Source organism: Nyctibius grandis, chromosome 3, assembly GCF_013368605.1.
Source record: "Nyctibius grandis isolate bNycGra1 chromosome 3, bNycGra1.pri, whole genome shotgun sequence".
Taxonomy (NCBI): Eukaryota; Metazoa; Chordata; class Aves; order Nyctibiiformes; family Nyctibiidae; genus Nyctibius; species Nyctibius grandis.
In genome coordinates, this window is record NC_090660.1 from 32,427,260 (window position 1) to 32,455,207 (window position 27,948).

Genomic DNA, 27,948 nt, shown 5'->3' on the forward strand with positions numbered 1-27,948 from the left:
ACTAAGTTACTTGCATTATAGCCCTGCTAATGTCTAGGTGAACAGTGAAACAGAAGCCATTTAATCATCACTCTGTTTAAAAAAAGAAAAAAATTTCCCTCATGGAACAACTTCAGACTAATTGTTGAGTGCTGCATCTGCTATTAAGTGCTATTAACTATTTACCATGCTATGCTGGCAATCACAGCTGTTAATAGATAAGAATAATTTCTAAATTACGTTTCTAGACTTTGAACTTTATTTTTCATTATGCTACTATTTAGCTCTTTGCTAAATCAATCCCTTGTTTAACCTATCAAATGGAAATAACCACTATCAATGCAATGAAAGATGAAGAATTGGAAGTTTATAAATGGCACAATTTGAATATTTCCTCCACTGTTAGACAGGTCATATTGTGCTTTCCATTCAAGCAGAACTTGACAGGTCTTTAGCAGCTTGATTAAAATGGGCTCTAGAAGCAAAGAACTATTGGTTTTGGTTTTCAAAATCTTAGGTATTTTTGATATCTACAGTAAAAACAAAATGGAAGTTAAGGGATAGGATGTAAATTGATATCTTGAACGTTAAATCACTTTTCTTTTGTGCTCTTTCCTAACTTTGTTATAAAGATCAATGCAGACACATTTGCTAGGGCAAGGATTTGGATTTGGTCTTAGATGCTGTTTCTAATGTATGCACTATTTTCTTTACACAGTAGTGCTAACAAAATCACCTGACTTGTTTGGGCTTTCTTTGCTATATACACAGAGGTATTTCTTTGTGTTGAAAAGATTTAGGAAAGAGATTCTATGTGGGGAATGATTTTTTTTTTTTTCAGTATTTGACATCTTGGTTTCTCTCCTATAGAGGCCATTCCAGTAATTGACACAGAAATTCCCTCACAAAGCTTTTTAATGGTGTGTATAGTTCTGCTTTTTAATTATTAAAAGAAAACATATTTAAGGAGAAAGTATCTTCAACTTGAGATCTTTGCATCGGAACACTCCTTTTTCCTTGCACCTCAATCTTGGCCAGCCTTGACTCTTTGTGGCTTACAAGCTTGGTTATAATTACTGATAAATGCACACTTCTTTAACCTAGCTGCCTATGTTCAGGTTTTGATTTGAACGTGGCTATGACTTTTCAATGAGTTTTATCACATTTTTGAAAACTAAAGTTATTGTTGTTTATGCTATTTCAGTCTTGTGGTGATTAATTTATGACTGCTATTTAAATGATATCTGAATTTTCTTTGAGTTAAGTAAACAAAACTATATTCTAAAATTATAAAATACATATTTAACCAATTGTGTGTCTGCTAGGTAACTAACAAGAAAAAACTCGTGCTTATTTTTTCAGGATTTTGACGTCTTTCAAAGAGTTTTTGAAGAGAGAAGAAAACTTATGGATTTCTGATGAAAAGGAAATGGATCATCTTTTTCATTTTGTAGAATCCATAGAAGAAATTATAATGCTTGATTCCTCAGCTCCTTCAAACCAGTCACTAATCGAAAATGTCTTGAATAATACAATTATATGGATGAAAAATTTTGCTGAGGGGAAGGAATCTGCCACCAATTTCTCACCTGCGGTTTCTGAACTCCATAATGAGCTACGAAAAATTTTCCAGCCTCTTCAGAGATTCTGGACAAAAGAGAAGACAGCAGTTTTCTGGCATATAGTGAAAATTGTACTCCATAATCTTGATTCTAGACTCTCGCATTTGAGTCAAGTGCAAGAGGAGGAGATATTGGAGACCTTATCTAGAATTATATTTTCCATTACAGAAAATAAAATCCTTAATAGAAGTATGCTATTGCTCCAAAATACCCTGACTGATTGGCCAGAGTTAAGTATTGCTGCTTTGAACCATCTAAAACACTTAAGTGAACACTTCCTAAGGAATCTCTATCAGGTCAGATCATTGGCTGATGATCATGTCAATGTGTCTTTCAGCATAATTAATGGAGTGAGTAATGCCTCCTCTTTATTAGTCTCAAATGCAAGTTTTATATATAAAGAAGAAGAATTAGGAGAAATTGTCCACAATTTCTTCAAAAACATCAAAAAATTAAACAGTACTAGTGTGGCCTCACTTGTTCCAGTACTTTTCTCTCTGTATCAGAATGATGATCTGGTCTTAAATATTGAGAGCAATAGCAGTCTGTTAAAATTTCTTTATGAGACTTCAAAAGATATTTCATCTTTTCAAGTATGGCATGATTTCCAAGATAGGGACCAAGTTTTTGATTTGCTCTCTGAAACTTTTGATTTTCTCTGGAACTTCACCAGTAATTCTCTCTGTGAAAAGTTACTAATCATTTACAACTACGCAGAGTTTCAGGCCCAGTCTCTTGCACAGAAAGGAAAAAAAGAGATGCAAGTTGTCTATAGCACTCTGAGCAGTCTTAAAACTTTTTTTATAGATGAAGAGCTCCCAACAGCTGCCATTTGTTATTTGGAACAGTTTCTTAATATCTCCCCAGAATGCCTGGTAAATAATGGGTGCATTGATTTTTATCTATCAAACGTTACTTCTGTAGATCCTTCAGCAGAAGTTTACAACTTACTTCTGCTTCCATTGGACAGTGTTCTGTCTAACATAACAAACTTGGGAGATAAGGTAAGTGTGCCTTCTGCATTGCACTGCACTTTTACATGGCTTCAAACCTGGACAGAGATTTTTGAAGAAGCATCCAAAATCTTAAATTTGAATTCAACATTTTTTGTCTGTCTAAGAAATGATTTGGCAAATCTCTCTGAAAGTCTTTTAAATGCAACTCATGATGAACTGTGCAATAATACAACTATGGTTAATGTTGAAGCTACAACAGCAGCAATGAATCTATTAAAAATCATATTTGAAGCAGGTGGTGATTTAAATGACTGGAAAGATTTTGAAGCTTTCCTTGCTAATCTTCAAAGTGTATTTAACAATGCAGTTGATGTCACAAGTTCACTTAAAGGTAACAGTTTAGAAAGTGTTTTAGAAATTATGGGAGTCATGATAACTGAATTGCAGAAATCTATACTGAAGGTTGTTAATGTAGAATTTTTGGATTCTTGGCTTGATACTTTCATCTCAGGAGGATCCGAGGGAAAAGATAAAGGTGCTGGTATATTTTCCATTGGAAATTCCCTTTCTACTATTCTCAAGCTCTCCCAAAAGGAACTTGGAATTATTCTCACCGAGATAAAGGACACAACTGCTTTCTTTGAAAGTGTACCTCAAGGCAAATATATGGTTTGTATCAGCATCTTCCAGAATATTACCAGACTAATTTTGGACAATACTCTGAAAGACATAAGCCATTCACAAACAAATTTTTCATCTCATCTTAATTCCTTTCTAAACTTTTATAGTACAGTGGATGAAGTAGAGGATTGTAACAGATGGTTACGTAGATTAAGTAATCTCAGTGAAAAATTCAAGTCACCTTCCCACCTTGAAAGTGCAAAACACATTTTATTTCTACTGAAATCTCTGGGAAACACTGAGACAGATGCTAAACTAATGAATGTGATGGACTTTGTTAATTTGATTTTTAATTTGATATTCCCTGAATGTTCCCTAACTGGTTCTGATATGGTTTGTGTAAATGTTTATTTCAAAATTATAGCAAAAACTTTAACATTTATTCTCTCTGAATTTTATGTAAAAGATGACATTAGAGTGCTTGAATTTATTTTTACACTTTTAAATAACCCTGGGGGGCAAATACAAATGGCCATCAATGATTTAGTGGGGCACTCACGTTATACATCAAATAAGACCCATTTTAGTCAGTCAATCCATGGATTTAACAGGACTTCAAGGGTGTTCCTTAATACTTTTCGTCATGTCCAACTTTCATCAGTAGAGCTTTTGGCAGAAATTCAAACTCTTCTGAAAAATAAAACTCTTGAAATCCAAGAAAACAGCTCCTCTCCTTTGGATATTGAGATTGAACCTTTCTTGCATGAGAAAAATATCAGTTTGTTGACGGAGTTCTTTCAGTATGTGATTAGTAAACTTGACTCAAACTTGCAGGGTGAACACAAAACATTTCTCCAGAAACTGATAGAAACAGCAACTCTGAATGTTGAACTGGTGAGGGAGGCACTTAAAATTTTCAAGTCTTCTAGTTTTACTGGCTTTCCATCAAGAGATGATAAAGAGTTTCTAAAGCATACGGTAGACTTTGTGCAAAATATGAGGAACATGGATGTTGAGTTCTTGATAAGTCAATTCAAACAAGTCCAGAGGAGCCTAGATCATTTCTTTAAAAATATCAAACCTTTATATACTGAGAACTCTGAGTTAGAAATGTTAACAGACTGGTGGGATGCATTTGAGAACAATTCATGTAATTGGAACCTGACTGGCTTGTGGCAAATAACACGACTCTTTGAACAAGATGCACTCTACGATGTAGAAGAGGTGTTCAATCTCCTCCTCGATGTCATCAGTCTTACGGAGAAATTAGCTCACAGAAACATCGCGGAAGCACTAACTGAAGTATATGCTTTCATACTGACTCAGGAAACAAAAATGCCAATGTTTACTGAAGAGGAGTTCTCTAATCAAGTAGAAAGTCTTCTAATGTTACTGGAGATACTGACAGATATGTCTGATGAACCTGCAGAGGCCTCAGTTTGTTTTTCTGCAGCATTCTGCTGGACTCTTACAACAGCAACACCTCAGAGTGATCCCACTTCTAAACCTTGTGACTTTGTGCATAGCAATTCTACTCTTCATTACAATACAGTCATTGAAGTCATTAAGGAGCTGAAACTCATAACTCTGGAGGACAGTTCCTCATGCGCTATGGAAGACTTTCAGACAGATATCACTCGCAATCTGACTTGCTTTTTTCATCAGATCAAAGAATGGAACTCTATTCTTTTGAAGTTTTCTGAGCTCCATCATGTAAATGGCTCAGTTCTCAGAAGGCTGCTAGATTTTTGGAATGAGCTATCCCTCTACACTGTGCCACTGCAGGTGAATAATACGTTCTCAATCAATTGTTCCTCCACGTGGAAGAGAAAAGTGGCTTTACAAATTGTAGAAACACTGGGCAGTATGCCAGCGGAAGAAATGGAGACGGCCAAAGGTGTTCTTGAACAGCTGGATAATCTGTATGGTGGTCTAAGTTGGAACAGACATTCAAGAACATCACTTTTAAAGACTATTCTTACTAATGTTGAGAATATGACCAGTGAAGTTTCTGGACTCCTGGATACAGAAGCTGTCCTTTCTTTTCTTTCTGTAGTTCAGCCTTTAATGAGTCTGTCTTCTATTGGAAATCAGACGTATTCAATGCTTATGATATTATCAGCTTTAAATGGAAACAATAATATATCTGATAGCTTTGAGAACTTCTGGTTTCCTATAGTTACAAGCATAGAAGATTTATTGGTGAATTTTAATGTTAGACACTTACTTGCGGTTATAGACCAAGAGTTTCAATTACTAAGGTTAGCCACTGGACACTCCTCTTCAATGGCTCTTGATGTTTTAATACAGCAGTTTAATGCATCATCTGTAGATGCTATGTTAAGAAATTTTCAAGACATACAAGAGATTGTGAACAGCTTTCTATGCGAGTGTAACAAAAATTATTCTAAAATAATGCGTGCTCTGATTCTTCTTATGGCTAATGAAAATTCACCAAATGACCTACTGCTGGTTGTCAAAGACATTATTGACTTTCTGGAACTATTCCAAAATAAGTCAAAGGAAGATTACACTGGTATATTGTTTGTTGATGATCATCTTAGCAGAGAAAATTTGAATAATACTCATACTGCTAATTCAGTTTTCCTAAACAGTCTCCTTCTTACAATTGCTGTTATAGAAGAAGCTCTGCGTACAAACAGTACTGAGCTTCAGATAGTTGGCCTCATTGATTCATTTTTTGATAATGCACAATATAGAGAAGTTTCTACTCAGTCCCAAAACAGAACTCTGGAGATCGTGCAAGAGATCTTGCAAATGGTATTTCAGTCTACCACAGAACATGACAGGAATGAAATAACCTTCGTATTAAAGGATTTGCATAAGGATGTAATGGCAGAAATAAGGTAAGCATTTTCTATGTAGTCATTTTGACAGTGTGTTGACAATGACAGAAGGGGTCTTTGCCTGTAAACAGCTCAATGAAAACTTCTAAGTTAATTACTGTTTCATTTCAGATTTGTGCCTTTGAGTAAAACAATATTTTTGTATCAGCTTATATTATTCAGACCAACCATATTTGGTATCACATTATATTTTGTGGACCAGGTTATTGATGTGTTTAGTCATCTGTATTGATACTCAAAGTGGTTTATTTGGAATTAATTTAGAAATAAATATTTGAAGATACTAGTTTTTTAAAATCCTTGCAGGTCTGAACACTGAACCCACAGTTATTGGTGGACAACAGTGTTTTGGCTATGGAACTAAATATTAAGGAATGCTTGGGGCTAATGTTTTGTGGTGTTTTTTTTTTTCTTTCTATATCTAAATGTAGATATACTGTATTTGAAATGTCTTCAGCTTAAATTTGCTGATGACTTTGGCAAACAAGATGACTCTTCTGGGGCTAGGGTTGTACTGTTAAGTTGTTCAGTTTAACAAATAGAGTTTCTGAAGGAATCTTGAACCCAAGATAATTTTTTGCCAGATTACTCAAATCAAATGTAAACCAGCAGCATAGGAAACTCTGCTTCAGGAAAAAGTTTCTTGACAATTTATTTGATAAAAGTACTGATAGACTGGAGTTGCTGCATTTAAGTAATACTCACTGAATGAACCTCACAAGATGGTTGCTCCAAACAGCTCTAGGGTGTCTTGCTGGTGGAGCTACTGATCCTACTGACATAGACCAGCTGAGAAATGGCATACTGAAGTTGATGCATGGCTCTGATGTGGTATTTAGACCTTTATGATTAATTTTATGAAAATATGTCAAACCAGTGGTCCGCAGGGCCAGGTATTAGCCAAATCTGTTGAAAAATCAAAAACAAATTAAAAAAAAAGTGGTTTGTTTTCCCCAAATGCTGATTATTAGAGATTTTGAGTATTCTGTTCCTTGCCATCAAGTCAGTATATGCTGCAAGCTCTCAGTATTTCTGAAGCCATTATGATTTTGCTTATTTTGCTAAACTAATTTCTAGCACTCCTAAGGTCTTAAGCAAGCTGATGACTTGCTACCTTGGTGAAAAGTTGTTAGTCTGTTTTTTTTTTTTTCCATGGAAGTATTATGTTCTGATTTTGAAACAGTTCAGGCAAATGTAATAACTGTTACTATTGGAATCCTTATATGGTCCATTGAAGACGGCAACTGTACATAGTCACATGTTGAAAATTTTCTGTGGTACCCTTGTTATGAAAATAATTCTTTCTTATTAATCTTTCTACAGAGCATCTAAAATCTGCAAGATTCTTCAGAAACATTTACACTCTGCTAGTGTCCTACAACTGCAGAAGTTGCAGTTTACCATTTTGAATGTTCTTAAAATCCTTTCAGGTTGGTTACCACAGTAATGACTGTATGGGTCACCATACGCGTTACTACTATAATGTTAAGGCTTTACTCTGAGCAACCTTTTCTAAAAATAAATATCTTATGCCAACTTCATTTCCAAACAAAACGTAAGATGTGATTACAACCCAATTCTGACTGTTTTCTCCAGTGATATTCCCAAAGTGGCAATGTTGAGCTCAGAATGAGTGATACTGAAAATGTGTGCCACATACCTGGGATCTGTCTTTGACCTCTGAAGAGCTGTCTATTTATTGAGAGAACTGAAATTAAGGAATTAAATTTTTATCATTCTTATTTCAATACTCTGGTCATAAGAATGTTTCATAATGTTTCAGTTGATACAGAAAACGTTATGAAATCTAATGAGAAAAGATGAAAACTGCTTGACTTGGTTTGCATTACTGAGTTACATTGTATTACTTCTGTGAGCAAGATCAAGGTTGGTTTGTTTTAGAAGCAGTGGTGAATGTTTATTATTCTTCCTTCATCTTGCTCACAAAGAGCAAAAATGAAGTTTTCTTCTCTGGTTCTGTAGCAGGCATTGCTGTTCTTATTATTGATCAGGAAAGTGTGATGGAGAAGAGTAATGGAAATTGAATCAAACTGGTCCTTCTTGCCCTCTGCAATGATAAGTAAATTTAGCCAGAAATATTTCTCAGTGCCTTAACACATAAGACTTTCTTTGCTTTTAAAAACTTTTCTGTCCCTTATTATTTGGTTAAATTTTCATCTGATTACAGTAATTTATTTTTTTTGTTTAACTGATTAACCCTGGACATTTTCTCTTACAGAAGAACCAGCTGTCATTGGCAACCTTTTCTGTATTGTTACAAAGTGTAAAGATGGATTAACGAGTCACTTATTCCTCTCTGTCATTGAAGGAATCACTCTGGTTCGAGACCATTATCAGGTTTGAGTGGTTTCCACACCTACAAGTGTTCTTTACAGCATGCATTAAACTTTGCAAACTAATGGAAATTTCTTCTTTTTTCCCTACTATCTGAATGATGAGTCCCCGCAGTGGCTATACAAAGCTGAGGTTTGTATGGGTATAGCTCTGATGCTTTTGATAATGATACCCAGGAGGAGTTCCTTAAGTAAACATTGGTGAGCTTAGAAAGCTGTAAATATAACTAGAATTACTAGAATTCCTATAACTAGAATAACTAGATTGACATTCAATACCAAATAGCAGCCCATTTTAAATTCCTTTAAATTTTGTGATACTGCTAATTTCATGAATCGGAATATATTTATACTTTTAAATCTTCACAGGAACAGCTGTGAAATCAAGCTAGATAAAGATAATCTTCTTGGCCAGAGTCATTCAAGCTAAAATAGCAATTGTGGCTACCAGTTGGGGTCAATCTGTTTTTTTTAACAGTGCATGAAATTGTCAGCAGGAGAGTTACATTTGGTATTTAGAGACTCATCCAGAGTTGGAAGAAGGCATTTGGATAGCACACACATGTGTACACACAGACAAAACGCTAGCGTCATGCTTTTAGTATAGAATTTTCCTCCTCTTTATGAAATAGCTTTGCTAGTTTTTCTGCCCGGACATTTTGCTGATGTGAACAGCAATGTTTTAAGGTAAACAGAGGTCAGAGGCATCACTCACGTCTGAAAGGAGACTTTTGCAGAACAAATGCATTTCTCTAATCACTACCGTTCTATGACCTACTTCTGCAAATATTAAAAAAAACTTGCAAAATCAGAAATGTGAATATTCAGGAGAAAAGACAAAAGTGAATACTACACAAAGCATAATGCAAGAAAAACTTTGGATATGAGTATCTAGATATTTTTGGTTTGCTGAATGGAAATGGATGTTGTTTAGAACAATTTTTTGGGAAAAAGATAAAAATAGTCAACCTAAAATAAAAAAAAAGAAATATGTTAAAGAAATATGAAAATGTTAACATTTCCGTTAATGGATGAATCTCCTTGATAGTCTAGGTCAAATTCACAAATATTTTTGGTTGTTTCCAAAACTCAAATCTTTGAAAATTCCTTGGTTCTTGAAAACATCTCACACAGTTTCGATTACAAATACAATGAGTAAAAGAGTATTACCTTACCCACATTCTCATTTGAAAATATACATCATCTACTTGCCAAGACCTACTACCTCAAGCAATAACATAATCTCATTAATTTGCTAAACATCACTGTGTTTTGCAGGATATTGAAAGAATGTGGTCTGCTTTCAACAAGGAGCATTGTGAGAGTATGGCATATATAAACCAAAAGCTTTCCAATACTTTGGAGAGCTTCCTGAGAGACTTGCGGAATACCAGCAATGGCAGCTGTGAATGTCAGCTAATGTTGGGGAACATACAGAGACGACTGCAAACGTAAAGCCTTTTACATTTTAGTACCCCAAATGGTTCTTGTTAGAGATGTTATTTTGTGCAAATGTCTGTGGTCTCTAAATTATGTAATTACAGCAGAAATACTGTTTATCAAAGTCTCTTTAACCTTTGTCATTTAACTGAAAATTGAGCAGATACAATGCTCAAATTATGTAAGTAATTTAGCAAAATTCTGGATATTTCTAAAAGCCCTTATACTTTTGCTGAGCACTTGCAGCAGATCCTGCTGCTCCACAAGGAGAATGCTTTGAATCACAACTAAGGAAATTTTCAATTTTCCATGACCTCAGTTAGGTCAAAATATTGCTTTCTTAATTTTTTATTTAAAGCTGTTTTGCTATGGCCTTGTCCTCTCAGCAGCTGGATATCTTTTGCAAAATATTAAACATTCAGATCAGTTCAGCTGTTCAAACAGTCAGAAACACAGGGTGGTGCTTGTATACTGACAGGCTTGAACCCCAAATAATTTCAGATATTTGCTATTCCCTTGAGGAAAAATAGTAGATTTTTGAAGTATATGAATAAAACTGCTACTACAGAGTATTTCGAACTTGCTGTCAGTTAGAAGTGGTTCTTGTCATAATTGTTGCTATACTCGTTTGAGTGTTGGATTGTTTTCATAATAGGCTTTGAATGGACTCTGTGAATTATAGTAATAGTACAGAAGAACTTGAGCTTAGATGCTGTTCTTATGGACCATAGACTCATGTCCAGTTTTTGCATGGTAAATAGTACCTGATGTGTGTATACTCTTTATTACTTAAATTACAATTAGATAGACTTTATTAATCCTGAACTGCAGTGCTTTGTAAAAAATTGTTTTTAAAAATGGTTATTCATTTTTTTTAAATGGTTTTAAAAATGTGTATTCAGAAAGAAACATGGAAGTGAGACATTGCTAGACCTGTGCTTCTCCATAAGCCACTTTTTGCTAGATCTTCCCATGACAGGAAGATCTCTACATTTGCAATCTCATTTAGGCATGAAATATGATGATCACTGCACCATATAAATGCAGCATGAGAAGGTCTGTAGAGTTGCTTACTGCATGCACTGTGCATGCACATAGAGCATAATGTGACCCTATTGCCTCATTTAGTGGCTGTTCTGCTAGTCACGTTACTCTTTATGCATAGTAATGTCAATGACTTAGTTCTGCTAACTTGTGAAACTAAAGCTATCATTTCAGGGTGGCTGAAAATTTGGAGCTACAGTTTTCAGAACAACCAGCGGCAGCTTTTCTCAGCAATCTTAATGTTTTGAATGGTGGGTTCCAGTTTTCTTCACTTTTTTACAAGTCACTGCTGCATAATTTTGCAGGACAGTAGCTTTTCCATTGTTCTTCAGACTTTAAAGGGGAGACTTATGGAGACTATTGACTTAATGCAATGTATTTTCATTGTACACATGTGCACATATATGTGCTTGAATTGGCACAGGACAGCATAGTTTACCCTGTCAGAGCCTGTCCAATAAGATGCAGGAGTTTTAATTAGAAAGAAGAGAGGACTTAAGTTAGTGGAAGAAGAAAATCTTAAAGGACTGAATTCTGCTTCAGTAATTTCAGATGTTCTACAGGGATATGGGATAACCTGTGCTCATATAGGATAATGCAAACAGATGCACAAACCCTTCATTCTGCCAGAAGAGTAACCTTTACATTTGAAGTAGAAGTGAATTACATGATGTGAAGTTTTTGTGTCCTTTATCACCCCTCAGAATAAATCTAACAAAAAGGATACAGTTTGTGGTCAATTTAATTAAGCAGATTGGTACTGTTGGCACTATTTTCTCTTTCAGATGTGAAAGTCAAAGAGTGTGTGCAGAATCTTACTCAGTTGAGGCTGGACATTGGTTCTTCTGTCAATATTTCTGAAGAAACTATCAGTACCATCTTGGAAACCAGTATCTCTCATTCAAAGGTAAAAGATCAAAAAGAAGTGTTAAATGAACGAGCCAGTCTATAGCCTGATGTGCCAACCGAAACAAAACAAACCACCTTGTTTCTGTGGAATCTTCTATTTTCACTTGTCACTTCTGTGTAGAATATTTTGAGAGATTTAAGACTTCAAAATAATAATGTGAAGCATTAAGAGATCAATTTATAGTAGCACTAGGCATCTGGTCTGAATGGCACGACTTCATTACTTTCCACAGTGTTTTACCCCCTTGTGCTGACACAGAGTTTGAGCTTTGCTATCTTGGTACTGTAGAAAAGGTGAAGGTTCCTGGAGAACCTGAAGGTTCCATTTCGTATCTATCTTCCCACTTCTGATCCTTTCAGTATGGTGTTGTCTGATTTTTTTTTTTTTTAATTCCTTCATGTGTTCCTCGCTGTTCTTACATTATCTTACCAGTATTTTGCCTTACCTCCACTTTATTTATGTTGTCTGAGTAATGTCTAAAGGGTGGATTGTGTAAGTTTTCTGAGTGAAGGACTGTGTGTTTTATCATTGCTGCTGTTTTCTGTGATCCCACTGATTAGCAGAAGTCACTAAAAATGCTGTCTAATTTACAGGTTCTCCCTCCTGTTAATGTTTGTATGACTGGAAAGAGTTGGGGGTACTTTTGGTATAAAGTAATCAGGTCAATCAAGCAGCCACTGGGTGTCACTGGTGCTCCACTTGCAGAAACAGTTGCTAAGTTTTGTTCGTCAAAAGCACGGCTATTAAAAAGGCAGTTCAGGCCATCATAACTGCTTACAGATAGTTTGTTCTTCTGCTTCTTTCGCAGTGTGACTGCCTGCATTGGTAGCTTGTTATTTTGATACCAGTAAATGGTAATGAGAGAAGTCGTCTGGAAGCGATTCTGTTAAATGGGATTCAGTGCACCTTTGATCTTTTGGAATAATGATGCTAATTGACTGAATTTTTGAATGCCTTTCTATCCTTATTTTTTGCCAAAGTCCTATGTAGAGTTTAGATATATCTACGCATCTCACATTTGCATATCTATACAGAATTTTTTGTTTGCTTAAGTGTTTAGATCCCCCCGCAGTTGAAATGGAGCATTAAAGCGTACGTCTCTTACTGACTATGCAAGATGCACGAGTACTTTTTAAAGCTATAATTTAGGCATGCCCGTTATGCTTATGGTATATATAGCCACTGACTGATAACCCTAATGATAGCTGCAGAGCCATTGCAGTCCTGTATTTTTGTGATTGTATACTACTACTGTTCTTGCCTCTGAAATGGTAAAAGTAAGCCTGTGAGTTGTTTGTGCTTATTGCACTTACCCTTAATTTCTACCACAATATTATGCTCTGGCCAGGCCCAATGCCATGTGATTAAGTGTTTTGAAACTGCTCAAAACCTGTAACCTGAAGACTATAAGCATTCATTTACTGAACATAGGAGTTTGGATTAGCTCTGGTACTCACAAAGCTGCAAGGAAAGTTCAGAGGTACTTAATCTAGAGGATAAAATGCTGAATGGGTTAAAACTGGACTGAAATGGTGATATTCATGTTGGGCATGATGAAATAAATTTCAAATTGTATCACAGAGACAAATTTCCTTCCCATCAAGAAGTCCAAATCAGTATCCTTTTTTGCTCCTAGCAGAATTGCATTTATATTCATATTCTGTTCCTTGTATATGCACAAAAAATGGATATTTAAATATATAGGAAATCCTTTGGAATCACAAAGACAAAATTCTGTTCCACAATAAAAATCTAAAAGTCAAATTAATAAGTTGGAAGTTAAAATGTTCGTAGGAATTAAAGAGTTAAATTGCATATCTTGACCAACTTTGGCTTCTAATTTGATTTTCTTGGGGATCCTCTCCCTCACTGAGTACTGTCACTAGCTACAGATGCATTCAGTGGAGGCAGTACTGGCAGGTTCTGTCCTAGGGAGTACAATGGAGCCCTGAGTACTGTACTTGGTCTCCTACAGGCTCCAAACTTGTAATTTTTCTGGACTTGCTGCCATTTGCTTTCTTTCAGGCATTTCAGGAGAAAGAGTAGCTAAGAACCTGAGATATCTGGGCTGTAAGCATTTGTCATTTGATGTGACATTTTTGTAGGAAGAAATAAACCATCATTATCCAAGGAGCTTTTATTGTAGTATTGCCCAAGGTCTGCTTAGGCATTTGTCCCTTCACCCACTATTAAATAACACTTTAAAGGAGTGTTGAACTGAGAAATGTGAGCTGGCTCAGAGTGAATGTTGTGCCATATAAGCATCCCTAAGTGTTAAATTCGTGTGTCCTCTGAAAGAACGAAGGTCCATATTGTTTGATTTTAGTGATTCATACATCTAGATTTTGATCTTTGGGTGTTTCTGCAACAAAGGTGTAGATCTGCTAGAATGGGTATGTTCAGCATTGTAAATATACCTGCTTATGATATGAATGCTCATAGAATGGATGATTGAACTGTTCACAAATGAAAGTAAATCTTTATAAGAAATATACTTAATCTCTTTATATGTATACAGAATGCAAAGTAAGAACATACCAATCTGATATAGGGCTGTGTAGTTCATTATTTCAGGTCTGTTGATGACTGCAAATTGTCATGTTACTGTGACACAAATTCTTACCTTATTGACTATAAAAGAAGATGATGCATTTCGGGGAGAAAAATTTTTAATAGACATACATTATGATAGTTTTTTTACAGTGCCTTTGTGGTAGCTTTAACTGGAAGATGTGATGAAGAAGTACTTAGCCTGCTGCTAAAGCTACCTGAAAACAGTAAAACTTCCCTGGTACTGGAAGAATTATGTTCTTTACCAGCACTGGACTTGTATACCATGTTTGTACTGATTATACAGAATTTGAACTTACGTCATATCATTTACAAGGTAAGATGGGAAAAAACAATTCAGTTCCTATGTTTTTCTTTTGAAGGTGGTCTAAAGCATGCAGGTAGATAAGTGAATAATTCTAATATTTATTCAGATGTTCTTTCTCTCTGGAAACACACACTGGACATACAGCATTTTTTGTCTTCATTTAGCTCCAGAAAGCAAACACAATTGTTCAGGAATGGGGTTGTTACTGTACTGCATTTCTTGCTTCCTCAGGAAAATTATCACTGAGGAGTTAATTATGAAAGCTTTAGAGAAAACATAGGAGGTTGAAGATGTAGTTTTATTAATCTTTAGCAGAGTTTGCCGTTCATGTAATTAGTCACTTCTTAATTTGTAAGTGTAGAAGACTGATCTGGCATCAATGGAACTAACACAAGCACAAGAGCTCACATTAGAAGAACTACAATATTATTTTCTAGGAAAAATTCATAACACTCTGGACTGCATTTTATTTGCTGTAGAAATCATGTTGGCAATTCAGGTGGCTCCTCCAGGAAGGAGCTTTTCCAGCTCTCAGGATGAGTCTCTCTATAGAGGTAAACCTCCTATGTTTTATATGACCCAAGTCAAAGAATTTGACAAGAATAATACAGTGCCAAAACTATAATGAAGGGGCTGCAGAAGCCTGTAACAAAACTATATTATCTGTACAACTGTAGATAATGTGGGATCTAGTGTACATTTTCAGTGAGATAATATTTTTACTTGTAAGAGCAAAATTATTGGATGGGATTTCTGATAGCAGATATTTATTTCAGTTCTTTTGGGGTAATTGATTGACAGAACAAAAAATAACATTGGGAGGAAGAATATTTTGTTGTAAAGCTGTAGATGCCGGGTTATATTCTGGATGTTGCATGTGCAGTTAAACAGGTTGGCCACACACTTTTAAAAACAAGACAGTTTTCCAGAATAGGTTAAGATACTAGTGGCAAAAGATAAGATTTCTACTTTCTGAATTACCTGCCAGCTGGGGTGGGGGGCAGGGGAGAGAAAAAAACCCCAGTGGTTATTCTGATGGGCTTTTCTACTGAACCCTACTGAAACATAATGAATTCCTAGCAAAGAATAAAAAATGTTGTCAGCTCTTCCTAAATTATTATGGAAGTTTTGCTAATTTTTTAACTGAATAAGATTTTTTTTAGTTTCTTTTTTTTAATGTGTAAAAGCAGATGTAGGCTGAGAAGAAAAGGACAGACATTATTATAGTAGGTAGTCAAATAAAGGTCAATAAAATAAAGACAATCAGACGAAGCAGCTGAAAGTATATAATGAGATTATATTGTTTTTATTATCATGTATAGGCAGGTAACAATGAATCAGTTTGTATTACCATATCATCTAAATAACCTATAAAAGCAAAGAAAATAGAAAGAAAATTCATAGTGCCAAAACTTGTGTGGTGGAAACAGTAAACAGCCAATTGAACTTTAGTCAAGTAGGGAATGAAATGCACACATTTATTTTAGGTAAAAGGCAGTGCGTATGAAAAATGCAGAGGGAGGAATAGCGTGACAGGAAAGTTTGTTGTCTAATAATGATTCCTAAAGCAGCTAAAGTGGTTGCTAGATTTAATTTAACTACAATTATTTTTAAAATATTGAACTGTTGCATTGAGCATCTTGAACCTATTGAAGGAAAAGTTCTCATTTACACTGAATTCCAGGGGGGCAAGATGTTGCAGATCCTATTAGTATCTTGGGTAGGAGAGCTCTCTTCAGCTTGGTAGGTATAAACAAGTTCTCTGGATTTTAACTCCTGATTTGTTGTAGGCCAGTTCTAATATTACCAGAGAATTTTTCTTTAGCTGAATTTGAGATTAACTGGGGAGTTATACTAAAAGGAGTTTTGTTAAACGTGGTTTCCAGGAACATTGTATAATCAGTTTTAGAAAAAGACTGAATAATTCTGAGTGTTTCATTGAAAGGTTAAAATTTGTTTCTAATTGGAATTTGTTGTTGTGACTTTTCCTTCTTTTCCAAGATTAAGATACCATCTGAGATAGGCAATGTACTAAACATGCTACTGGATGTGGTTTCTAGTATAAGCTCTCTCCTCAATAAAGCCCACCATGTCATGGAAAATCTTCCAGTGTTCCTCCAAGGAATTCAAAATATTGGTGTGCTTGACATCTCTGCATTGCAGCAGGTATGTGTATGATTTCAATATGCAAACTTAATTCCCATCATGAGGTGCTTTGTTAGGGATGTGTGCTTAGTAAGGAGGAACACTAATAGAGTTTGTGTCCTAGAAAGTTGAAAACTTAGAGAGAAGAGAGTCCACAGACCCTAGGAAGATTCATTTGGTCTCTTTCAAGCACTCTGGTAATTTGAGACTATCGATGTGTTGTTTCTGTCATCTCTTTTTTTTTTTGTTGATTTAGGAGATTATAGCCTAAATTAATATGGTGTTAACCTACTGATTAATGACAGCATGTATTATCTGTGATTTGGAGATAGCCATGCCTTTTCTGCTAATGCTGTATTTTTTTTTTGATGAGCAGGCTATTGCTTTGTTTATAAGAAATAGCTTTGCTTTTTTAAAGGATAAGATTTCAAGATAGCGTATACAGTTCTTGTTTCTGCCATGGGTTTCTGTTTGTGTTGCCTAAGGTTTTTGTGTGATAGTTCTGCTTGACATTTAAAAAAAAGCTGCATGAGGTGTGAGTGAGGATATTTCTTTTGTCCCTGCCTTTAAGGGCAACTGGTGTGTGCGCGCCTATACAGCTAGCACAGTGGTGGGTCTAGTATTAAATAAGTCAGAAAAAAGATTTCTGTTTCTAAGCAGTGTCCAAAGCCGTAAAATGACCTGCTGACCTCTATGGCATTACCGTCTGGATTTGCTCTTCTGGGTGGAAAGTTTAGGATTAAATCTGGTTCTAAAACTGCAAATCTCTAAAAGATCCCTCAGTGGTAAACAGTGCAAACCGATTTGTGACTACAGTACAGAACAAACATTGCCTTAAATACTGTTTTCCCTAGTGGTATGAATTTTTCTCAAGATCTGCTAATCTGTGTGACAGAAGGCATGTAGTAAAATGCTATTCTGTGCATATTAGTTTTGGTTTTGAGCCTCTCTTCTTTGGGGTAGTTCTTTGGCTGCCACAATGAAAGGTGGCTTTCATCAGATGCTTACATCTTTTCTGCTTTCCTTAAACTAGTTCTGTTTGTGTCAGACTTTCCTTCAAACAAATGAAGTATTCTTTTTGGAGTGAAATACCAAAGTTGCTTATTTGATAGAAGAACCCCTCAAAAGGTCCTGTTCAAAAAAAGCTTGCAAAGGAAGTAATCGAACAGCAGAGGGCCATCTGGTCACAGCTTTAATCTTTGCTCCATGGCAACCCATATTATCCTGTAATATAGCATAGATTTAACCTTGGAATTTTTGTTCCTTTTTATATCTTACCTTTTTTGGTCACTTTTTCTGACATGATCTTTATTTTCTCAGTTTTTATTAATTTATTTTCCTTGAGAAAATGCTGTTTGTTTTTGTCACCTAATAATTTGTGGAGGATTAAAAAATTCAGTGTCTATTTCTTTTGTTAAGAAATATTTGATGATTTGAAGGGCTCTTCTGTCTCTGTAACTTTTTGTCATTTTGTAGACTAGCAAAAGTTGTTTATTTTTAAGTATTCTTTCCTTTTCAGGTTTAGCTGGATTTTTTTCTACTTTCCAATAATGCATTTAATTATTGATTACTTTGCTTCTTTTCTCTAGTAGCCAAATTGTGCTACTGAATAAATGTGCTACTAAAGTGCAGATATTGCTTATACACTTTCCTCCTTAAATATTTTCTTCTGTTTCCAAAAGAGTCCATCCTTCTGGATTTTTATTTTCATGATAACCAACAGTAAAGTAGTTCAGTGACTTAGGAAGACTGCCAGTTTAAGTATGTAAAGCTTTTTAAAGTAAAAATATGTGGACCTTTAGCATAGAGTAAGACAGATTGTGTCCTCCATTAACTTCTAACTGAAAAAGTTATTTTGAAGTTCATTTTAAAAAAAAATTAATTACTTCTATAATGAAAGGTGTAATAAAGTAATTGTAAATGATGCATGTGAATTTTTGTCTGAAAGAAAAAATGAAAATCAAGAAATACATTTAAAAATGTCTGTAAAATGTGAAGTTGAATTGGAATGCTACATATTGTGTAATAAAAGATGGTATAAAAAGTCAATATCTGCCAGTCAGCAGTAACTGGAATACAGAGCCACATTCTACTGTTAACAACATTGAGTGAAAGAATAACTCCCTGAGGAAGAACACTGCTGATTTCGATCATGATTTTTGCTTGTTTGTTTGCTGTTTGAAATTATTCACTTATATTTCCATAGCTAAATTTTTGATATGTTTGTCACTCACTAATAGATAAGCTGGAGGGGACTTTGCTGAGTGCTGTTAGTTGTGAAAGGTGGCCTCATTCTGTAATCCCTCCACTAACTTGAACAAATTCTCTGTTAAAACTATCATTATTGAAAAGCCTGTTGGTGTTATAGATGTATAAAATTCTGACTTAAGTTTATCCATGGCTAGTACGTTTAGTCTTGTATCAAAAATGTTCTGTAGCTTTTGTAACTTCTCTGACTTGCCCATGTGTTTGTGGAAGGCCAGTCATAGTCCTTCTCTGTTCTGATAGGTTGAATGGATTTATTTTAGTATTTGTTTTATTTGTTTTAGGTTTTTTTTTATTTTATTACAGGCTCTCAGTTGTCTCAGACATCCTAGTACCATCTTTGCATGCTGTGTTAAGCCTTATCTTGAATGTTGGTAACAGAAAAGTTCACAGTCTTTGAGGGAAATTATGGCTGATGACTCTTTAGTTCTTCTCATTCATGTCTATACCTACTAAAATGACTTTCTTAATCTTACATTCACCTTTTTCATAAGCTGCATACATTTTTTTCTCTTACTTGATCAAGGATCAGTGATGTACCCTGGTAAGCTCCATTTTGTAACAGCATCTCATGATTTCAGTTGATAAATAATGTTTTGCGCTGGTTATCTTTATATTCAGTTTACTTTAAATTAGGTACTTGGTTTCTTGCCATATCGCATTCAGTTCTTTTCTCCTGCAATGCTTTCTGCTATTAAACTACAGGCAAATTTCAGTAATTTGCTTCTTTCAATGCTAAAAAACTTACCACAGTGGACCTAAGATCAGTCTCACAGGAATAGCACTAGTAACTTCTCTGTAATCCAGTGTTTTCTTTCCTTTTAACAGGATCACTGCAGTATTTTCTTAATGCCATTATATACCCACCACATAGTTACTGGATTAATGCTGATTAATATTTTCTAGGACAAGAACATTAATTGATTGTTAGAGTTCACCTAGTTTAGAGACAGCATATGTTTTTTTGTGAGAAAAAACACTTGCTTTCCAACATAAACATTGTATTGGTCTGGAATGATAATTTCATAATGCATTAAATTCTATTCCTCACGTACTTTTTGTCTTTATCAGCTCTCCACTTTAAAATTTATTCTATGTCTTGCCCTATTAAACATCACAACAAGATATCCATTATTTCCTGGAGCATTATATGACTCATTCTTGAATCTAGATGAATTTTCTACTTTTCATTCAAATAATGCCATCTAAATTTGATAGGCTTCTGAAAAATAATTTAACCAAATCCACAATTTTGCCATTTTTACCCCTGATTCTGTCAATTTCAGTACAATAAAGACTATTTTGTTTTCAGAAGTAGGTATTTTTTTCTCTGCATTTGTTTCTCTGCATTTATTTCCTTTAGCCCTTCAGTTTCATCAAACTTTGAATTATCTTTAACATCCTTGTAGTTTTCCAGGAAAATTACATTTCTTTTCTCTCTCTTGATGTAATGATTCTGAATTTATCTTAGTTTTATGTTCAAGCTGTAACCCGTCTTGACTTTTAGGTTTCTTTTGTTGAATAGCTGTTATTTCTACTCCACATGAATTTGTTTTTATTCATAATACTTCTTTTTAAGCATACAGTTGTCCAATAGGTCAGAAGCCCCTATGGTTTTTGCCCCCATTTGAGAATCCTGTTCCAAATAGCTTTTTAGTTTTCAATACCAGCCTTCCTCTTCCATTAATTTGTTGGAGAGACTGGCTTGACTGATTACTTTGTTTGTAGGAGGCTGCTTGTTTGGATTCATCAGCCTTGATTACAGACCTATTTCATTTAGTTAAACTAGAACAACTGGATCAAAGTGTGAACATCCATCCTATATAGTTCTCCCACTTTATCAAAGCCAAATTTTAGGAAACATATCTTATTGAGTCAGTGGATATTTAGTTGAAAGACAGTAAGTAGATTCAGTCTGTTGGTGGCAGCTTACTGTATAAATATTCATTATTTGCATTTCAAATTATTTTGATTGGAACCAGAATTAATTAGCAAGTTTGTGCTCTTTGACTGAAATGAGCCTCATTTATCCTCCTAGTGCAAATTAGTGACTACTAATAAGGATTCAAACCCACTGTTATTCAGCATTGTGCATAAATAAAGTTTATTCCTCCAGTAAAGTCCATGCCAGCAGGTTCATTCAAGATCTGTAGATGATGGTATTACGAAATCTGGATATTATTTATTTACTATGCTGTATGCTGAAACCATGTGCAAGAAGTCAGATTTTGGGAGGAGCCAACACTCAGTTTTAAGTAACAATTTCTAATATTCCTCCAGGATTACTAAAGAAGCACCTGGCCCTTCAGTAAATGCATTGATTAGGATAAACTGTTTCTAAAAGCACAGTCTCTAAACTGTCTGTGATTTATTCTCTATGTAAAGTGCTGTACTACTTTGAAAATTGACTCTAATTTATTTCAGTGTCAAATGTGTTTCACTGGCATATCACTGTCTTTTTTTTCCTATTTGCCAGTTGTTCAGTCTTCGAATGATATCTGATAATCTATGTTTTCTTGACAAGCATCTGCAACATTAATGTGTACCAGGCAGGCCAATGCATCCTTCAGTAATACTCTAGCAGCATGTTGCCTTGTGGTTGTATCCTCTCTTAGAACCGTGCACCTGTACAGCCTTCTATGAGATACCAGTAAAAACTGAGCATGTTATTTGAAAAATGAAACTACACAGAGGAGTCTTTTTTTTTTTGAATGTGGTGAATGATGGTGCTTAAGTCATAAAAGCAGTCAGATTGCTCTCCTCATTAGATGTATGCTAGTCATGAGCAAATGGCAATAATAAATGCTGGTATGACTCAAGATGTGCAAAAACCAGAAGCGTAGCTAACAAGTTAAAAGATGTACTTGAAAAATAGGTTTTTAGGGCATGCGCGCTTGAATATTTTTTTTCTTCTTAGCAACTGTTTTCACTGCAAACATTCATATGCAAAATAGTTTTGGTTGTTTCTGCTGTCTTTGTGACACAGGAGTTATCTACCAGAAGAGCAGACTGTGAAAACTGTCATTGTAATCAAGGAATCTGTAGTCCATTTGTCTTTATATTTTCATTCCTTTTCTGCCTAACTGATACACAGTATTTTTCAGAGTTTAATGCAGTACATTATACTACTGTCTTTCATCGAGTATCCTAAGAATTAAAACTGCATTACGTTTTTTTCCGCCCCCATGATAAAGGTGACCAGGAGAACAGAAAAGAGCACAGCAGGCCCTCATTCTCGTAGGCAGTTTCAACAGTCTAATTTTGTCAGTCTCTTTGGATGTCAATATTGAGAGAACACCAGGGCTACTCCCTGAAGCTACTAAAAGCAGCTTTGATTCATCTGTATTTCTGTTTGTTCTAGTTCTTGCAAGGTGGGCAATTCAGAAGTTCGGCTGTTGGATCCCTGGAGTCTGTAATCAAGAGAGCGTGCAAAGAAGAATCTTCGTTTTTCAGCAATGCAAACCTGTTCATTGACATGCCCAGAATCACGGGACTTTTGGAGGACAATATGGCAAAATATGGCATTCCTGAAGACTCAAGTAAGAAAAGCTATTAATCACAAGTTGCATGTATGCATTCAGTTTAGAGAAGTTTTTTCCTCTTAAATGGAAATGTTTATATACCAGCTGACATCTCAGTTGACACTGTAATCCTGAGCACAAGGGTTGATCAATAAAAGTTTTATGGCTACAAGATAATTGTGGATGGGACACAAGTGATTCTGGTTGTTTTCTATCTTTGAAAATAATAAATAAGAATATTCCTGTCTTAGAGACATATTTATTAGAATTTTTAAAGCACTTGGTATTAAAAATGTATCTTTGAGATACAAGATCGAGAATTTATTGTTGCACGCCTTTCTTCTGTGAACACAAAGCTGTCGTATTATTGTGCACCAAAATATGCAGGCCCTCTGGATAAAATAAGTTTTTTAATAGTTAATATTACTATTCTCTTTATCAAGTGCCCAGAAAATCTCTTAGCTCTTGCATAATTTCACCTTTGCTCCCTTTCCTCAATAGACTTTTGACTTACCCTGATTCATTTTAATATTGTTAATAACCTTGTTAGTGCCTCAGTGGCCCTGTGCAAGAGAAAAATACAGTGCGAGAGTGTCACTAGAGAACGACTGGTGACTGTGAATCATGGCTCTATCATCTATCAGTTTCTACAGCCAGAAACTGACCCTGGCTTGGCTGGGACCCTTAGGAGGGAGCCAGAGCTTTACCCTAGCCTTCTTCACTCATGTGTGGGTTAGCAGTAAGCACGCAGCTCTGCTTCTCTTTCCTATTTGAAGAATGGAGTTAGCAAGATGGTGGATTAGAGAAATTGTTTGGGACTTAGTCTCTTTCAAAGTGGTTTAGGCCAGCAGAACTCTCTGTTTCTTGATGTTTTGTTTTTTTTTTTAAATATTGTCACAACTCTGCGGTGTTGTAAGACCTTTTACCTTAGGACTTTGAAATATCTTTAAAGCATCAGCTAGTTCCAGCATTCCTATGAGTAAATTCATACTGTTTCCCATGTTGTCGGAAGGATGATTCAGGGAACTATAGGCCTGTCAGCCTGACCTCGGTGCCAGGCAAGGTGATGGAACAGATCATCCTGAGTGCCATTACATGGCACATGCAGGACAATCGGAGCATCGGGGCCAGCCAACATGGATTCATGAAAGGCAGGTCCTGCTTGACCAACCTCATCTCCTTCTATGGCAAAGTGACCCGCTTAGTAGATGAGGGCAGGGCTGTGGATGTAGTCTATCTAGACTTCAGTAAGGCATTCGACACTGTCTCCCACAGCATCCTCCTAGACAAACTGGCTGCCCAGGGCTTGGATGGGTGGACTCTTCGATGGGTTAAAAACTGACTGGATGGCCGAGCCCAGAGAGTGGTGGTGAATGGGGCCAAGTCCAACAGGCAGCCAGTCACTAGCGGTGTTCCCCAGGGCTCAGTTCTGGGGCCGGTGCTGTTCAATATCTTTATAGATGATCTAGACGTAGGGATTGAGTGCACCCTCAGCAAATTTGCAGATGACACCAAGCTGGGTGGCAGTGTTGACCTGCTGGAGGGTAGGAAGGCCCTACAGAGGGATCTGGACAGGTTAGATAGATGGGCTGAGACCAACAGCATGAGGTTCAACAAGAACAAGTGCCGGGTCTTACACTTCGGCCACAACAACCCCATGCAGCTCTACAGGCTGGGGGAAGAGTCGTTAGAAAGCGGCCCAGCGGAAAGAGACCTGGGGGTGCTGATCGACAGCCGGCTAAACATGAGGCAGCAGTGTGCCCAGGTGGCCAAGAAGGCCAATGGCATCCTGGCCTCTATTAGGAATAGTGTAGCCAGCCGGTCTAGGGAAGTGATCGTCCCTCTGTACTCAGCACTGGTGAGGCCGCATCTTGAGTACTGTATCCAGTTCTGGGCCCCGCACTTCAAGAAAGATGTTGACGTGTTGGAGCAAGTCCAGAGGAGGGCGACCAAGGTGGTGAAGGGTCTGGAGGGTCTGACCTATGAGGAACAGCTGAGGGAGCTGGGGTTGTTTAACCTGGAGAAGAGGAGGCTCAGAGGTGACCGTATTGCAGTCTACAACTACCTGAAGGGAGGTTGTAGTGGAGTGGGAGTTGGCCTCTTCTCCCAGGCAACTAGCAATAGGACAAGAGGACATAGCGTCAAGCTTCGCCAGGGCAGGTTCAGGTTAGACATTAGGAAGCATTTGTTCTCAGAAAGAGTCATTAGACATTGGAATGGGCTGCCCAGGGAGGTGGTGAAGTCACCATCTCTGGATGTGTTTAAGAAAAGACTGGACATGGCACTTAGTGCCATGGTCTAGTTGACAGGGTGGTGTCAGGGCAATGGTTGGACTCAATGATCCCAGAGGTCTCTTCCAGCCTGGTTGATTCTGTGATTCTGTTGTATGAATTGGTAAATGAAGCAATGGAAAATGAAAATAAAAAAAATTATGTGAGACCACAGAAACTTGATTTGTACTCCTTCATAGTGATTAACTTGTAAGTATTTTGGTACCAGACACTTGCCAATGACTTTCTGAAAATCACAGCAAACTCAGATTATCAAGTCTTCTGTGTCTTTAGCATATTGATGTTTCTGACTGGCGAGGTTGGAACCTCTTAATTCTTTGCTGTCATTTAGCAGTGCTTGTGTTTAGTAATGCTTGTTTCCTTGAAGAAAGTAAAAATTTGAGCAAAGAACTGGGTGTTCTTAATGATACATTTCTGACACTTGTTTCTTTAACTTTTGGCAGGAGTTTAAATGTTTTTGGCCTAGTTTTCCATTATGTACAATAATTTGTCTTTTTTTCAGGAGTTAATGACATTATTTAATATTTCCTCACAGCACTGGAAATGGGATATTTCTAAATCCACTCATAACAAATAATAAAACAAAACCAAAACAGATGAGCTGAGCATAAAAATCTAAATGTTTCTCACCAGAAACTCATTGCCTTTACTTGAGTGCAAGTGCAGTGGAATATCTTGGAAGCTATTTCTTGGATCCTTGTTCTGAAGGACATACACCCTAATGCATTAATAGCCCCATCTGATGTAGGAATATGTTTTTTTGGTTAAGGAATGGAAAAGTGAAGTGATTAGATTTTTCAAATCAAGAGGTTAGGTGTAATGCCAAATTTTTTCCTGTATTTTTGGTAGGTTCTTATGAAATTATACGAATAAAAAAGTCTGTATTTATGAAGGAATCTGTGTATTCCTACTTCTTTCTTAAGTAGGAATAGAAAGCTACAGAACAACCGAGGGTGTGGAGTGAATCTGTTTTTTTTTATGGTGACTCTTCCCTCAGCATTCATTTTGTGGGCAGAGATTTTGCATGTATCCTTCCACTCTAAAATGCGCTAATGTAACTTTTAGGATAGATGGGGTTCACAGACTGCTTTTGACAAACGTGAGAAGCTCTTTGGATTCTGCTTCTTTTTTTCTTGTCTAGTGTTGAGGATGCAACATTATCACAGACTGTGGTTAAACAATTTTATTCAGGGACCTGTAGTGATTGCTTAGTGGCAGTTGGATGGTATTTGGCATGGTGCTGTGGCAGATCCTAAATTAAGACTCAAGCTTTTCTTTGAATTAAAAAAATAATAATAATCCAACCTCACCTGTGTTGCCTGTCTTAAATGTGATTTTGTCTTTGTTTTTGCAGCTCCATTTTGCTTGAAGCTTTATCAGGAAATTTTGCAGTCTTCTCATGGTGCTTTGCTATGGACTTTCCTGAAACCTTTATTACATGGGAAGATACTGTACAATTCAAACATCAACATGATTGACATGGTGATGGAGAAGGTGAGTATCAAAAGAAGCACTATTTCTATTTATTGATTTTGTCTTTGTACTTCATTTTAAAGGTCCACTTCTTTCAGGATAGGTAGAAGCAATTGGATAATTGCCTTTCAGAAAACTGGATCCACACTGTCCTCTGACTTCTCACCTTGTTCCCACTTTAAGCTTAATATTTCTCTTAACTTTTATTCTACTTGTTACAGTGGTTTCATCTCAGTGTGAAAGGCAGAGTTTTGTTTCAAGTCCCTTAAACCTTGAATAGAAAGATTAAAAAGAACACATTAACAGAAGGGTCATGTGAATCATGCTGTATCAAGGTGTAGGATATATGTATTCCAAGTGAGCTTTTGCCCTCAATGTTTTCTTATAATGGGAAGCCTAATGGGGCAGCTTAGGGAGCTGTGGCGAAGGGATGCCCCAGGAATGAAAGCCTGTTCTGAGGGAGTCACTGAGCTCTGTTTAAAAACAAACCAACCAACCAAAAAAACCCACAAAACAAAAACAACAAAAACCATTGAACCCTACAGTGCATCCTTTGTAATTATGTTTCTAACACCAGTAGTATGAATGACCAGTAGAAGCTGAGCTGCGATATGTGTGGATGCTGATGACTTGACTTCATATTATTCAACAGTTTTACTGTCTCTGCAGTTTTGGTGTGGCAGGTGCTCTGTCTTGAGCATGATTATCTACAATGACATTTTTGTTCATAACTAGCTTTGAGACACTTCTGTAAGAGGGGAGGTGATGTCTTATTTTAAGTACTCATTAGAGTTCTGTGAAAATTTTGCGTTTATTTTGCAAAGAAATGATTTTTACCCTGCAGTATTACTTATTGCAAGAATAGTAATTTAGGTTAATTTAAAATATAGAAAAAAGCATCACTGCTTGTAAGTGGTACACAAAAAGACTGTAGTAACTTTAAATGTGATGTTAACTATATTCCATGTAAATGGAGTACAGTGTGATATTCCGACTTATGGTCTCAAAAAGATAGTAAAAAAAAAACACAACTAAGCCAAAACCGCACATACTAGATAGCAGATACTAGGTAACTTTATAGTTTCTGCTGTGAATTGTAAATAAGGTTTCAGTGATTTCATATTTTGCAGTTAAATAATTTAATTTGGGCAACAGGCCATCTCTCTAGAGCTGACCATAATTAATTTAAAAGTTTTAGTTAGCTAAAAATGAAGCTGCTCTTGATGTTTATAGATGGAAATTCTATAAAGAATGAGTTGTAAGAAATGATAAAAATTCCAAATCGTTTTGAATACATAATTATATTCTATGTTACAATGACATTTAGAATAATACTTAAGACATTTTCACATTATTTTGCCAATTCATGTGCCAAAACCACATTCTTAAAAGCACCTGTAAGAAAGACAAATCTCCTGACATCTGTTGCATTCCCCTATAGACCTTTTAGTGAAGTAATACAGTAGTAGAATGAAGACTGAGTAATACAGTTCAGAATGAAGTTTACTTGTGGCTTTTTTTTTTTTTAAATGCTCTGGAGCAATACAAAGATTCTAGTAGATGCCTCTAGCACAATGTCTCG

General features: G+C 36.0%; 1 protein-coding gene across 1 annotated transcript in view; it reads left to right on the plus strand.

Moving 5' to 3' along the window:
- The window catches only part of ABCA13 (ATP binding cassette subfamily A member 13), a 209,456-nt gene that overhangs the window by 43,250 nt on the left and 138,258 nt on the right, over positions 1–27,948 (plus strand). Inside the window, exons 11-20 of the mRNA XM_068396499.1 lie at positions 1,342–6,045; positions 7,369–7,475; positions 8,285–8,403; positions 9,678–9,850; positions 11,058–11,134; positions 11,669–11,790; positions 14,486–14,680; positions 16,673–16,837; positions 22,443–22,620; positions 26,248–26,387. Of these exons, the coding sequence (XP_068252600.1) occupies positions 1,342–6,045; positions 7,369–7,475; positions 8,285–8,403; positions 9,678–9,850; positions 11,058–11,134; positions 11,669–11,790; positions 14,486–14,680; positions 16,673–16,837; positions 22,443–22,620; positions 26,248–26,387 (5,980 nt within the window). The remainder of the gene's footprint in view (positions 1–1,341; positions 6,046–7,368; positions 7,476–8,284; positions 8,404–9,677; positions 9,851–11,057; positions 11,135–11,668; positions 11,791–14,485; positions 14,681–16,672; positions 16,838–22,442; positions 22,621–26,247; positions 26,388–27,948) is intronic.